We start from the raw sequence: 14,641 nt of genomic DNA, 5'->3' as shown, positions 1-14,641 counted from the left end.
CTAGTGCATTTTTTTGCTCTCTGCAGCTACTCACCTTAATTATACTGTGTGGAAAGGTCAGTCCCTTCCATCATGTTTGAACTGGCTGCCTTTTCTCTTCATCAGAGGTTCAATTATCTGTACCTATGCTGACTCCGTTGCCCTTTTGCCTCCCTCTCTCACAGTGAATCACGGTACGCATTAACCACAAGCATCCCTCAAATCTTCTAACCCTTCCTTCACACCACCATGCTCTCCCACCCATTTTTGCCCCTCAGCATCTCTGTTCCCAATTCATTTTTATGAGTGCTCTTTACATCTCAAAGAAGCTGAGGCCTGCCACCTCCTGCTGCTCTTGCTACTGCTGTTGCACGTCGTGTTTCGATGTCTATTTGATTAGTAACCTCATAAAAATTCCCTCTGCCCTGTGAAAGGAAAGGCACCAGAGGGCTAGAGACAGGGCAACCTGCCCAACAGGAGCTGGAAGGAGTGAGCAGCAGTGAGGGAGCAAGGAGACACGAGTGAGCAAAGTGTGATCTATCAGAGCAAGGTGGGAAATGAGGCTGAGGTGTGAGCCGAATGCTAACAACCTGAATGCTTGGCTGGGGTCCTCTCCTTGCCATTTGATGGAGCTATACCAGATCCTCTCCTCTTTCCATCTTAGGCTGTCCTGGGGCAATTTCACCCAGGCCCAGATGTCCAGCTGCCACAGCAATTTATGGCTGCCAGTGCTGTACCTGTTGCTAAAGCCTGGAAAGCTAAGTGCTCAATGCACAGCATGTCACTGTGCAGCCAGGATAGAGGACGGAGGATCCTTTAGCTACTCAGTTAGTGCTCCACTTTTGAAACACATCCCTGACCTCTGCAGGATCTACACTATTTGTTGTGTGTTTTTTCATAACAGCCTACCCTGTTCCCCACCTTTCCCAAGAGGCACTCCTGTCCTCATATTAGAAATGAAGCATGTAAAACCCAGTGTCAGGTCACATTTGGGGTGTGTGAAGGCAGAACAGGGAAATGAAACCGGGTCTGCGAGCACACAAACTAATGAGCTGTCTTTCCTCCTTCGTGCAAGCTTACATGAATCCCCCTCCACAACTTCCAAACCACAGTTGTGATGAAATACATACAATAATTCATAATAATGGAAAGTAATTTATACAACCCTTTAAAACAAAACACGTCTCCAGTGTCTGTAAGATGGTACCAAAAGACAAGCTAAAGAGCCCAAAGAAATCTTTGGTTAATAGGAGGCACAAGGAGGTGTTTTCTGTGCTTACCTTCAGCACTGTGATATTCCATGCAAAGCTTTCAATGGCTTTGCTTAATTTTCTTCCTTTCAAACCTTCCTTTGTCCCGAGGTTATGAAGCTCTTCATGAAATTCCATCCCTAAAAAAAACAACAGATCATCACATCACCCTCTGTATGACTGCATTTTTCCCCTCACAGCTGGCACTTCCTACATCCTGTTTCTGTGTCCCCCCTTCTTTGCCATCACCATTCTTGGAGAGCACAAAAACCACTATGACAACTTCATGAATGCACACCGCTAATGGTAGGATTGCTGTTCCTGCAGCCTGTTGAATGGAGACTTCCAACCATAGCCCTTTCAATTGTGACATCTCGTTGCTGGATACTAGAATTGGAGAAATCCAGGAGCAGATTAAAAACCTTCACGAGTCCAATTAGCTCACCAATTCTATGAGATTTGCACAGTGTTTGCAAACATTTATCTGGCACTGCTAAGAATGAAGAGAAAATGGAGAAAGAGCTGCTTGTGTTCCATTAATTTTTACTTTACAAAGGCCTAATTGGCTTTAAATCACTCCAAAACATCTGAAGGGCAATCTGGCTGAAGAAAGAGTGTTCAGTCTCCGGTTTCACAGCTCTTCCTCCCCTAGTGTTTTAAGGCAAACATCACTCACAAGTTTGAGCTTTGTCAAAGAAACCCCTCCACTGACACCTGACAGAGAGCACCTGAACAGAGCAGCTGTTTCAGCAAGGTTGCTGAAGGAGTCAGCCCCTGATGCCCTGATGCAGGCTTGTAATCAGCACCAACCTGCCTAAAGCTCTTCTGGAAACCTGGCAATAGCCTTTCTCTTGTCCCACACCAAATCTGGAGGCAGATGAGCAACAGCTTGAGAAACACTGAAGGAGTTCAGTGTCACACAGTGCACGGTTTATCTACTGTTTGTTCTCCACAACATCACTCACTCACATGTGTTTCAGTAAGGTAACAAAGCTTCCGTAACACTTCCTTTGGAAAACAGTCTAGTTCATTGTACTTCAAAAGCAAGATTCCCGTGTAAGCTGCCTCATGCCAACAGAGTTACAAATCACATCGCTCGATTAAAAGAAAGGAAATAGTCAGATGACTTGATTTGTCCCCTGAAGAAGCAGGAAGGTCTACAGTGCTCAGTTCCACTTGGACAGCCCAGCCTTTATGCAGTGTACTTTAGTTTTCACCCAAAGCTTACTTCCTTACCTGTCGACTGGAGACAGTGCTGCCCCACATAGAGGCAGCTACTGATACCTGTTGGGCTGTGTGAAGGAACATCAGTATAGAAGCATCAAAACTACACATGAAAAACAAATAAATTGAACCACAAATCAGTAGCCTGAGAAGTCATGTGGGGTCCTATGGCAAAGGGAGCCCGGGCCAAACCAGACTGGGAATGCAATTGCAAAGGGAGTAGGATTGAGTTGAGGTTGGTGAAGGACAATGTCGAAGGCTATTTTACCTCTAACATTTCTTAACAGCAGAAGCCAAGGCACAACCAAGATGAAGCCCTTCAAATTCAGGAAGATGTACTACCTCTCCTACATTTGCTACCACAGCTCTGGCCACTGCTCCAGAGCCCTGAATTTCAACAAACAAAGACTGGGTTTCCACCCTGCTCTTGTAACACCTAAAAATCAGATAAATGCTATTACTGAAACAGTTTTCAAGTTTCCTTCAATTAAAAAGACACAAATTAAAGCATTTACTACAAAGAACAAGTTTCATTCATTATTTACATTCAATAGAAGCAAATGGGTGTAGATAGTTTCACTTGCCAGATCCAAAAATGACTATTGGAAAAAACAATACTTAGAACTGCTGTGGCCCTAGATGACTATGCCTGAGACCACGAATTAAATACAGTAGCCAGCGTTTTTGCATTACTGATCTTAGAGGCTCGTTGCAGGTTACAAAAGGAGCAGCTATACAACTAAACTGACCAAAAGCAGATTTTATTTCCTCAGTGTAAACCCGTAAATTCACTGCATGAATTTATTCAGCATGGTTTCTGATACATGAAAGCTGATGGATTTAGTCGTAGAGGATTAAGATCTTAACACTGCCAAATGTGGACTCTTATCTCTGTAGCAGAGCTTATATTTGTGTTATCATTGTAAACTACAGGAAACATGTCCCAGTTAGGAGTCTGGGTTACTGTCCTGAATAAGAGATGAAGGGGTTTGCGTGAGTAAGCTGAGCTGTGAATCACAGATATTTTGTTAATTCCTACCATCCTGGAAAAGGAGCATGACTTTGTAGCAAACAGTATATATGGGTGGCCACTCTGGAACCCACCTCCTCCTCCTCCTCTTATACTGATACATGTAAACAGTCCCAGCTCAGGTAGAGACATCCAGTGTAATATAACAGCAATACAAGATGATCTGCTTTAAGCCCACTTATGCTGGTTTGTGCCCACGTAATGCATGATGTACGTTATGCATGGCCACGTGGATTTGTTGAACACAACAGAATTATATTGGTGCAAGTTTCCAAGATCTAAAACAAATCTAAATGGCAGAACTAAGTAACGGGAGGCAAGAGAACTCAGCCCTTTGGGTTTCCAGACCTCTTGTCTATAGTATGTTTAAGGGAACAAATGTGACAGCGAACAGAGCTCAGTAAACAAAGGTAGCACATCTTCCCATTCTCTTTTTAATTGGATTTCTTTCTGGTTCATTTGACTAATTTAAATGCTGTCAGACATTTCAGGTCTGCAGACCAAATGGAAAAATAGCTTTTGAGATGAAAGTTGAGCATTCTTCCCCGATCCTACACCACCAGTGCTGCTGAAGGATGAGCCCCCAGGAGGACAGAGCCTGCTAAGGAAGATCAGGATGCTCACTGAAGTATCAGGTGAAAGATGATGCGCAGTTGCAAACTGCAAGAAACTCCTGTCATGTTGCTTCCCATCTCCCATCCAGAACTGCACATTAGAGAAGGATTACCTGCTTTCTGACACTGAACGATCTTGTCGTGAGTGCTGTCGGCCGTCTCGATAAGAACCCTGCTCTCTTGAATCATCTGTCAGAAAACAAATGAAAAACAACAGCATTACTGGGGACTCCTGCAACATCTCATCCATAAAAAGCCACAAAGGGAAAACACAGGAAGAGCTCTGTCCTGCAAGCAAAACCATAAAGATTGGATCACCGCTTCGTATCAGGTCCCCATAAAGATTGGATCACTGCTTCGTATCAGGTCCCCTAGATCTATATTAAGCTAAGTGACAGTTGCTCAGGAGATGTTTTGTTCCAGAAATGAAAGAACAGCTGTTTTACATCAGTGAGACATACTGTAAATAATATGAAGTGATTTCAGGAGAAAGCAGAGTTAACAGACAAACAAAACTCATTCTTTGTGAAACCAGAATACCTTTCTAATTAGTAATTTCCTTGAGATGGATGAAGAAGTAAATACAGTCCTCGGTATAAGCTGTTATCAAACACATTACCAAGTCATGAATAGTGCTGATTTCAAGAGGTATTTAAGCCTGTGTGTAACTTTACACATCACAGTGGTTCCAACGGTTCAGTTCTTGAGGTTCTCTTTGAAGAAATTCAGATTGAAATTGTACAGCTTTCAGCACCTCTGTGTTCACAAGGGATGGCAAGAAGCCAGACAGATAGTAGTTTCAACAGGACTACTGACAGGTTTCAAGAGACATCCTCATCTATGCAGCTTCCTAGAGCAGGCCATTAAGAGAAACAGAGATGAAATGCCCATTACGTGACACGTTTCCTGAGCCTTGCCTCTTAACACTACTCTTCTCCTGTGATGTTAACAATCCTTCCAAAGCCCTTCAGAAGCTCAGGCAAGCAAACAAATTGCTTCAATGCTTATTCCATGAAATTGCTTGCAAAAGCTAGCACATATGTCTGTTACAGAAGGAAAGAGCATGCTGTATAGCAAATTATGCCTGAGAATAATCTCACTCTCCTGGGACTTCCATCACGAAACCCAGGCAGAACGAAAGCAGTGCCAATTAGAAACAAAGCAGAGTACTGCTTAATTTCTGAAAATACAAGAAACCATCACCTGAAAGCTCTGCCAAAGTGCTACAACCGTAAGAATCATCCCTACTGACAAATGCACTAAGTATGAAAACACAACCAGTTAGTTGCAATGATTTTGGTGGAAGACAGTGCGAAAGTACTAAGCCAATCTCCACAAATGAGCATGTCTTACTGTTTTAATTAGATACAAGGGAGAAGACATTTCTACTCATCACACACAAACTTCCAAAACCTGGATAAATTCAGATCCAAATTGTGCAGCTTATGCCATCTCCATTGCTAAATAAAGCTATCAAGGAAGGCTTACTTTAATCATAGAATCATAGAATTACTCAGGTTGGAAAAGACCTTGAAGATCAAGTCCAACCGCAGCCTAACCAGTAGCCTATCTCTTAAAAAACATCCACGAAACAACACCACAGCAACAAACCTCTGCTAAATCATATCCCTGAGTACCACATCCAAACGGCTCTTAAACACATCCAGGAATGGCGATTCAACCACCTCCTTGGGGAGCCCATTCCAGTACCTAACCACCCTTTCTGTAAAGAAGTTCTTCCTAATATCCAACCTAAACTTGCCCTGGCGCAACTTGAGGCCATTTCCCCTCGTCCTGTCACAAGTCAGTAGTGAGAAGAGACCTGCCCCACTCTCACTGTAAGAACCTTTCAGGTACTGGAAGACGGCAATAAGGTCTCCCCTCAGCCTCCTCTTCCTCAGACTAAACAGCCCCAGCTTCCTTAGTCTCTCCTCATAGGGCTGATTCTCCAAGCTCTTAACGAGCCTCGTTGCCCTTCTCTGGACCTGCTCCAATACCTCCATGTAATAAAAATGCCTACACCTTTACTTCAACATAAATAAGAACACGAGAAAAACAAAATCCATTACCAAATTCACAAGCAGAAAAAAAAGAGGCCCGACACATCTATAAGAGTGCAAAATTATTTTTCAACAGAAGATACCCAGTAGATATGCCTGAGCGTTAAATTGCTTTAGATTGTACCCTTCGCCTTTCACTGCGTATTACTTTGTTGTTCATGCATCATGTTGGCTTTTTTCTCTGTGGTATTTTCACTTGTCATCTGTAAAGAAATGACAATTTCTACCCAGCCTCTGGCTTCTCTGTGCCGCAACACGTAGTCAGTTTGTGCAGAAGGAGATATTCAGTTGCCAACTACAAATGCTGCAGTCAGTCTGAACAATAAAGAGAGTCACTAAGGAGCCAGCCAGAGACCCAACGTGCATTTTATGGCCATGCGGACCTGCTGCCTGCAGCCAGGCACTGCTGTCTGCTCCCCATTGTCCCAGAGCTTGCCCACAGCCCCAGTGTGGGTCTTTGGCACCTACAGTTCCCCCTCAGCAGCATCAGGGAGCTGCCCAGCGAGGTCAGTGCACCTCAGCCAATGAGTCTGACTCACATGTACAGATGTATGAAGTGTAAAACCTGGTTTAAGAGAGTCACAGCTGCAACACAGAAAGCAAGCTTGAGAATCACGAGTGTTTACACTAAATCTGGTAATGTGAGTTTGACCATGTCTTCCTCCAACTACTGGACCCATTCCCAGGAGCCTGTGGTGCAGCTGTCTTTGGATTACCAAACGTGCGAGCATTACGTTGGTTTTTAAAAGAGAAGTGGCAAGAGGATGTCAGTCTTCCTTTACTGCAGAGCAGGTAGAGCAGCACTCCTCTCCTTTGATGCTGACATCAAAGTCTCACTGCTCTCATCTCAGAAAGAACAATTAGATCATGCAGCAGAAATTAACCTGTTCCTGTCCTCTTGCACAGTGGTGCTTGTGACAAAATAAGCTGCTTTTGTCCTGTGACATATGCTGAGAACTAACTCAGGGCCCTTGTCTCAGTGACCAGGCTCAGACTATGCCTTTAGTTCACCACCCAGCATTTGCCCTCAGATGTCTCTCTAGGAAACAGCATTAGGAAGAAGTAATACAACTCAGCCCAATTACAAGACATGATTTTGGAGGGTCTACAGTGCCTTTACCAGGTGTGATAACATCAGGTGGAATCAGTACTTCTACACCGAAGTGCAGAAACTGCTCCCAGCAGAACTATCTCTGCAGTTTCAGCAGTTCAGGCCAAAAATATGCTTCCCGGCTCTGCAGTAAAAGATCACAGTGACAGGTTAGTGTGAAGGAGAAGTGAGAACATTTGCTTCAAAGAATCAGAGACGGATTCATATAGATAAGAGTACAACAGGCAAGTGACTGCTATCCAGGAATAAAATGACAGCAATGGGCTTTGGTTCTGTGGGTGTTTTCTTTTTTGCTTTTTTCTTTTATGTCTGTTACAATAGATGCTCTTCGAAGGTTTAGGAGCCAATGCTGGGAACAAAACTTATACAATCCTCAAAAAATAATCGAACAGTAATGTGAAAATCCATTTCACTTTTTTTCCTCTCTGGTACGTTTTCATTTACAGGCAGGGAAGCTCTTTGAGTAACATTTACAAAGTTACTGCTCTAAGGATCACCTAAAATGCTGTCCCTGGTAACTGTTTACTGGAATTACTGCTAATCATACCTCAGTACGCAGCCTACCATGAGTATAAGCAGGTGAAAGGTGCAACTAGAGAGCCAGGGCTCCATGCACTCCTCTGTGCTGGACCCAGGAGAGCAGGCAGCAGGTTTCCTGGCCACAGCATGATGGCTACAAGCACCTCTGCGTGGGCTTAACTGTCAGCCCCATGGCTCTGCTCCTGTCAGCTGCTCCTGAACACAGCCCTGTGTTGTGGCATCTAGAAATGCTTTCCTTTTTTTCCCCTCGGTTTTTTTGGCATTGGTTCTTAAATGACTCCAGAAACTCCTAGTCTGAACGCTCCCCTGCTTTTCCAGCTGGCACCAAACCCAAAGCCCTGCTTGTGGATGTCAGCTATCCCTGCTAGCAGTGCCAAGACAAGAACCAGAAGCTTGAAACACAACATGGAGCTGTGGGATTTTCTGCTGGGAAGGTAACCCCATAAATCACACAACAGTCTAAAATTACCAACGCCCAGTTTTGCCAACAACATTATGACGTCCAGCAATATGTCTCAGATGTGAAAATGAGCACTTTCTGCAGTCTGAGTTTCCACACACCTCTGCGCTGCTAAAATCCCTGCTGAGCTGTGCTCTTGAAGCACTTTTCAAGACCTAGTCACCTGCCTGGAGTCCACCAAGCTGCTTTTTAATGGCAGCTCCCAAGTGGGAACTCAGTTCAACTGCTGCCTTCCAAAAGGAAGAGATGTTCTCGCCCCTTTGGAAACTCGTGGTTCACTGCTTTGACAATGAGCTTTAAGGGACTGACCCCACAAATAAATACATGCTAACAAGCAACCTTCAAAGGATGGATGCTGAAATCTGGGTCCTCTCAGAGCCGGGACAGCTCTTGTTTCCCATGTTAGAAAGATTCATCTTGAGAGTGATGTGTTTCAAGTAAATACAGAACAGGGAACAGAGTGAATGAGAAAAACATCCTGTAACTTTCTAAACAGATGCAGAAGGGAAGAAGGAAGAGCACAGAGCAGCATCTTACTAAAGTTACTCCATAAAGGCATCAGGACAGAACTCACTCTGCACATGATGCTGAAACCCAGGGAGCAAGCTATAAGCCATGACTCGCTGTTTGTTCTGCCTGCTGGCTTGCCGTGCCCCTTCATGCCACTTTCCTGCTCACATACAGAACCAGGCTCTGCATCCCAACAGACAGGAGACTATGAGGGGGACACAAGGGTGGAACAAAGGGGGTTCAGATTCTCCACCACGGGCCCTGCCTCATTTCTAGGGGAAAAGGGACGCCAACACTGTGCACGTCCTGGAGGTGCTGACCCTGCTGTAGAGGCTGCAGTGCAAGAAATGCTCTCATAATGAGAAGGGCAGAAGTTGTTGTTCAGAGTGACAGAAGATGCACGTGGCATAACTTCGCCATATCTGTTAAGTGTTATCACAAAGGTAAATGAATTAAAAGTGAAATATAAAGTATGTTTACACTAAATTCATTTATTTTTTTAAACCCACAAGAACTTCATGTTTGTACTGATGTTTGGTGTTTGGTGTTGCAACATCAGCAAAAAAAATGAACCAAAAAATGTGTTTATTTCTTTTTATTCTAGCGAACTCCTGTGCTACAAACCAATTCCATCCTTTTATTACAGACTGCTCTAGAAATTGAAAAGGGGAGAGGAAATTAACAGAGCAGAGTCTCACCAAAAAAAATAATAAAGACAGGAAAAACTCCCGGTGGCAAATTAAAGCACTGCTTCTGCTGGGAAGATTAATGATAGAGAAGGGACAGTTCAAAGAATCTACTCATAAATATTCTGAAGTTCGAACAGAAACTGACAAAACACCGAATTAAAAAAGAGAGCTCTCCCCTCTCTCCCATTCTCTTGCACCTGCCTCAGACAAGGAAGAATTCTTCCTGGGTAAGAAGTGCCATATCACGCCTCTATTGCTGCACAAAACACTGCAGAAACACAGCCAGCTGGAAAAACATCTGAAGCACAAACTGAGCTCATGAAAATTACAAGAGGATTCCCCCTAGCATCAAGCATTTCTTGGAGACATTTGAGACTTGAAATTGCCAGACAATTAATGATGTACCAGCAAGTGTTGTAAAGAAGATGTCCACACGGTACCAAAACGTGGGAAGAAATGCTGGTCACCTACTGTGCCTTGCCTGTGTCACAGTGCACTCCAAGCCAGGTTTCTGTATTTGAGCCTTCATTTGAGAATTCATTTTTCCATTTGGAGGGAGTGACAAAACCAACTGTGAGTCACGAGACTGCCCTCTGTGCTCCCTGCCCACCTCACCTACAGCATGAGAGTAAGGACTTTGGTTTTGGGAACTCTGTCTTTTTGCATTTTATTTATTAGCTTCAATTTCAATCATTTTGTATTATATCGTATTATCTCACATAAGCTTATTTTCCTATTGCTCATTGCCACTGTTCTTTCTCATCTAGGCTCATCTCTCTACCCTCTCCCTTTTTCTCCTACCCGCCCCTTCCTGAGGCACAGATCCAAGGGTCTCTTTGCCCTCTTGTCATGGAAACCAGGCTAAACCATGACAGCCCCGGTACATGAAGACCAGGTCTATATAAAACAATAGAAACAACCAAGAAACAGGGGAGGGAGTCAGCTTTCAACATGCTTGTGCTAAATGACCAGCTAAAAGCACCAACAGGAATTTCAGCCTATAAGAAAAGTTCTGATGGGACCACTTTCAGGTCCTAATTTAGGAAGAATGGATGTGGTTATCAGAGAGAGAAAATGAGAGGCTAGTGGGAAAAGAGACAGAATTACAAGAAAAGGAGAAAGAAAAAGGATAATTGCTTTCCCAGCCTATGTCCAATTTTGGGTAGAAAGTTCTTTAAGATGGCTATGAATTCAATGTCCATGTACCGGTCTGTGTTTGACGTCAGTGCCTTATGACACTTTCTTGGCAGTGAATATTATGCTCTGCAATATCCCTTGTTCTCAGCTGTTCATAGAATTGTGAAAAATGCCCCTTTGGGGATGACACCGTCCCAGCTGAAATACAAATTTCAGTGGAAAAGCTCATCAAAATCCATTTGGTCATTTTGCATTTACATCAATTGGAAAAAAAAAAAGGATTTTCTCCCTGGGAATAAATAGCTGTCATGCCCACATCAAGACAAGGAAACCCAAAAGACTGAATCTGAAAGAAGAATGTACAGAGATACACACCCCTGCAGACTTTTGCCAGCATGCACGGAGCAGTACTCGTGTCAGAAAGCCCACTGCCATTAAATACATCGTCTTATTTCCCAGCAGTGCATTTCTTCTCCAAAATCCCCAATCCATCTCCATGTTAGCTGAGAAGTTAACTCCAACTTGCCTTCTCTCAACCATACCAACAGACACGCCACCCTTCCTCACCTATCTGTTACAAAACAATCACAATCAGTTCCCAGAAAGAGTTCTGAGTACAGAGCAAAAAGTTCGAGTGAACACGGGTGTATATATAACAAAAACATCACCTATACATCCTTTGTGCAACTGTCATTCAAAAACAGAGTACAAAAACACTTGGGGAGCTTCTTTTATTTTTCCCTGAAGAAATAAGACTTGCACAAGAGCCAGATGATTGGGTAAAGAAAATGAACTACCAAGTGCGTGTTATTTCTGATTTCCAAATGATTTAATCATTTCATCTCAGAGGAAAAATAAGGCTGAACCAATAACTGTAAAGCAAACTGCAAGAGCGATCCTGAGTTCATACATGCTTGCATCAGCAAACAAATCTACTGTGCAGAGAAACCACAAACTGTTTACAAAAAAAAAAAAAAAACAAACAACAAATTCACCAAATAATAATAATAATAATAATCTAACTTCACAGGATAACTGTTTGCAATGAATAATTCAACCATCTGTCACGCCCAGCTGGGTCCCATCCCCATTCCTCACATGGAGTATCTCCTTTTCTTGCTTTGTTTTTCTCCCTCCCTCTCCCCCTTACTTGTGACCGCTGAACACCAGCACCAGTTTGGCAGACTGCAAGGTGCAGCGCACACGCTGCCTCCCCTGAGTGAGCTCCTTGTAGTGCCCAACTACCCATGATGGGGAGCCCACAGGTAGAGGGACAGGCAAGGTCAGAGGAATGGCTCTGCAAATGGCATGCCCTGCTATCCTCTGTTCACACAACCTCTTGAATTGGAAGGAACCTATGAGGACCATTGAGTCCAACCTATGGAAATGCACAGCACCATCCAAATGTCAAAACCTCCTTCTGAGAGCACTGTCCAAGTGCTCCTTGATCTCCAGCAGCTCAGGGCTGTGCCCACTGCCCTGGGCAGCCCGTTCCATGCTCACCGCCCTCTGGGACAGAACCTTTCCCTGACATCATATGCTACACTATGTATAATAGTAACCAAAACTGAATGTAAGCTGAAATAAACCTGTTCTCAGCTGTGTTTCTGGTAGTGTACTTCAAGAATGTCTTCTCTGCATTGCCCATGTTCTACCTTATTTTCAAGTGGTCCCATTCTCTGTACTCTGCACAAACTCCCCTACCACTGAAGCTATCAAGACCCTTCCTCCACAAGACCCAACAGTAGTAGAGTTCCATAATATTGCTCCAATGCAACTGTAAGAAAAATCACTCGGGATCCTTGACAAAGCACATTAAAGTTTATTCTAACAGAGCCTGTCTCAAAGCTGAACACAATGGTAGAACTAATTACCCAGGAAAACACAAACAAACTGGTCTTTGTCTATCTGCCTGCTCTGACAAAGGCTAAATACAAAGGAATAAACAGTTATTTGTTTCCAGGAGGGCTGTGGAAGGTCTCAAAGTATTTGTACTTCCATTTGCCCTGGCTGTCAGCACTGCCCATTCCCCATTAAACACACTGGCAGGGTTTATTTTTCCTCTGGGGGGAAATAAAAAAGAAGATGTGATCGTTGACAATTTCTGGTATAGGGAATAAATAAAGCACAATAGGATTGTTTTTTAGCAGAGATCACTTTCAGAGCAGGCTTTTTAAAGACTGTGAAATATGTGACACTATCTGAGGAACGGCTGCCCAACACCCAGGCTACCTGTGCTCTGGACCTTGGCGCACAAGGCAGAACCACAATTGACAGCTTTCCACCACGTTTGACAGCTTTCCACCACAAAGCTTAGGGTCAAACTTTTCTCCCTTCTGCCATAACAGGAACTAAGAGAAGTACATCCCTTCATACAAGAGAGGCCAACACCAGTAGTTTCATGGTACGCACTTGAAATTGCTCTCAGGCCTACTCACTCAAAACCCACTTTGAGTCCAACAGACATTTCTGGGGAATTTAAGACATGCAGCAAGTAATCTTTCCAGTCGATTCAGTTCCATGGAGCTTTGCTCATCAACAACTTGAAACTTCAGTCTATCTGTTTGGTTTGTGAGTTTTCTTAATCGTACCTAAAAGGCTTTATTTTGCTTTCCATCAACATCTCCTTGTGCACATTCACACTGCTAAGAAGTGTTTCTCCCTGGAGAACAAAAGCACAGAGAAAAATCACCCCTTCCTGTTAACTTCCTCCTTACTCCTTCTGTATCTTCCCTAACACCCCCGACACGCTCTATCTGATGCTTGCTGAGCCTGCTGAATCACAAGCTGGCTAACTGGCTCAACCTGTCACACAAATTGACCAGGAAAAGCTTAATAATTACCAGTTCCTTGCTAAAGAGAAGGACGCTCTCGGTTATAACAAGTCACTACAAACACCACAGCAAGAATCCTTTCTCAGTGCTAAATCTACAAAACCCTCCACCACACACTCACTGTGTTTTCAATTATCAGAGACTTCATGTTCTAAATACAGAAAAGACAAAATAGATTTCCACCTTCAGCTGCTGACACTGCTTCAAGAACAAAATAACCAAAGTAAAGCAAACATGTTCATAAAATCTAGCTTTTGCTTTTTCAGAAGCAAATAAGCTCAGCAACGTAAGACATCCAGCTAGCCAGACAACATGAATGAAAGTACTTTAAACCATGTTCTCATTAACCAGAACTGCAGCTCAAAATCAGCTAACATGGAAGAATCCTCTCTCTTCACTCTGATTTTAAAGCCCTCAACAGTATCTCAATAGTAGATTTTTTTTTTTCTCCATCAGAGACAAATGTGAAAGTAAACATGATTTAAAAATAGTTATTAAAGAGTTTTTTTATCTGCATCTGAAAGAGGGCTTTCACCTACTTAAAACAGAAGAAAACTATTTCTAAAGCACATGGAGACCTTGATATGTCTCGTGTGTACCCTCCAGTAGATAACTATAAAGATAAGAGGTGACACATTCATTTTGTGAAACTCCATAAGCAGGCCTCCAAATATAGAAAGAAATCCTTATTTTGTGGTATTTGCTCTTTCAGCCAAGCATCACACTGTGTAATGACTCCATCCTAAATACAGCAGGTGACTGGACATCCAAGTTCTCATTCTAATATTGATACAGCTGGTAGTTTATTACCACAAACGCATTACCTTCAAATAATAGAAACCACTTTGGAAGGAACCCAAAGTTGCTGGGGTTTTTTTGGACTATTTATAGCATATCTTTTAATCACATTTAGTCTCTCCCCTTTCCCTGCAACCTGACTTTCTCCTTAAAAGTGTGTTAAAACAGCAAAATTTGAGACAGAAAGAAGGAGGGCATTTGGCACAGTGAATAGCTGGTCAAAGACGCAATCAATTTTATAACACTTCAGGGTCTCTGGAAGCAATCTGATGCCTCCCAAGTTACTTGCTGTTTTACTCCTTACGTACATAAGCAGTGGAAATAATTGCTGTGCACTGTAAATGCATTGTGATGTAGTCTAATTGCCACAGCGTGATATTTAAGTCACATTTCACAAAACTATGC

The 14,641-nt window shown here is 43.1% G+C and overlaps 1 protein-coding gene across 1 annotated transcript in view; it reads right to left on the bottom strand.

Annotated features, from left to right (window-relative positions):
• The window catches only part of PLCL1 (phospholipase C like 1 (inactive)), a 171,730-nt gene that overhangs the window by 19,845 nt on the left and 137,244 nt on the right, over positions 1–14,641 (bottom strand). The window contains exons 4-5 of the mRNA XM_072342157.1: positions 4,211–4,286; positions 1,260–1,369 (exon numbers count right to left, since the gene is read on the bottom strand). Of these exons, the coding sequence (XP_072198258.1) occupies positions 1,260–1,369; positions 4,211–4,286 (186 nt within the window). The remainder of the gene's footprint in view (positions 1–1,259; positions 1,370–4,210; positions 4,287–14,641) is intronic.

The sequence above is a fragment of the Excalfactoria chinensis genome, chromosome 7 (assembly GCF_039878825.1).
Source record: "Excalfactoria chinensis isolate bCotChi1 chromosome 7, bCotChi1.hap2, whole genome shotgun sequence".
In the NCBI taxonomy this organism is placed as follows: Eukaryota; Metazoa; Chordata; class Aves; order Galliformes; family Phasianidae; genus Excalfactoria; species Excalfactoria chinensis.
This window is presented reverse-complemented; position numbering and strand designations above follow the sequence as displayed.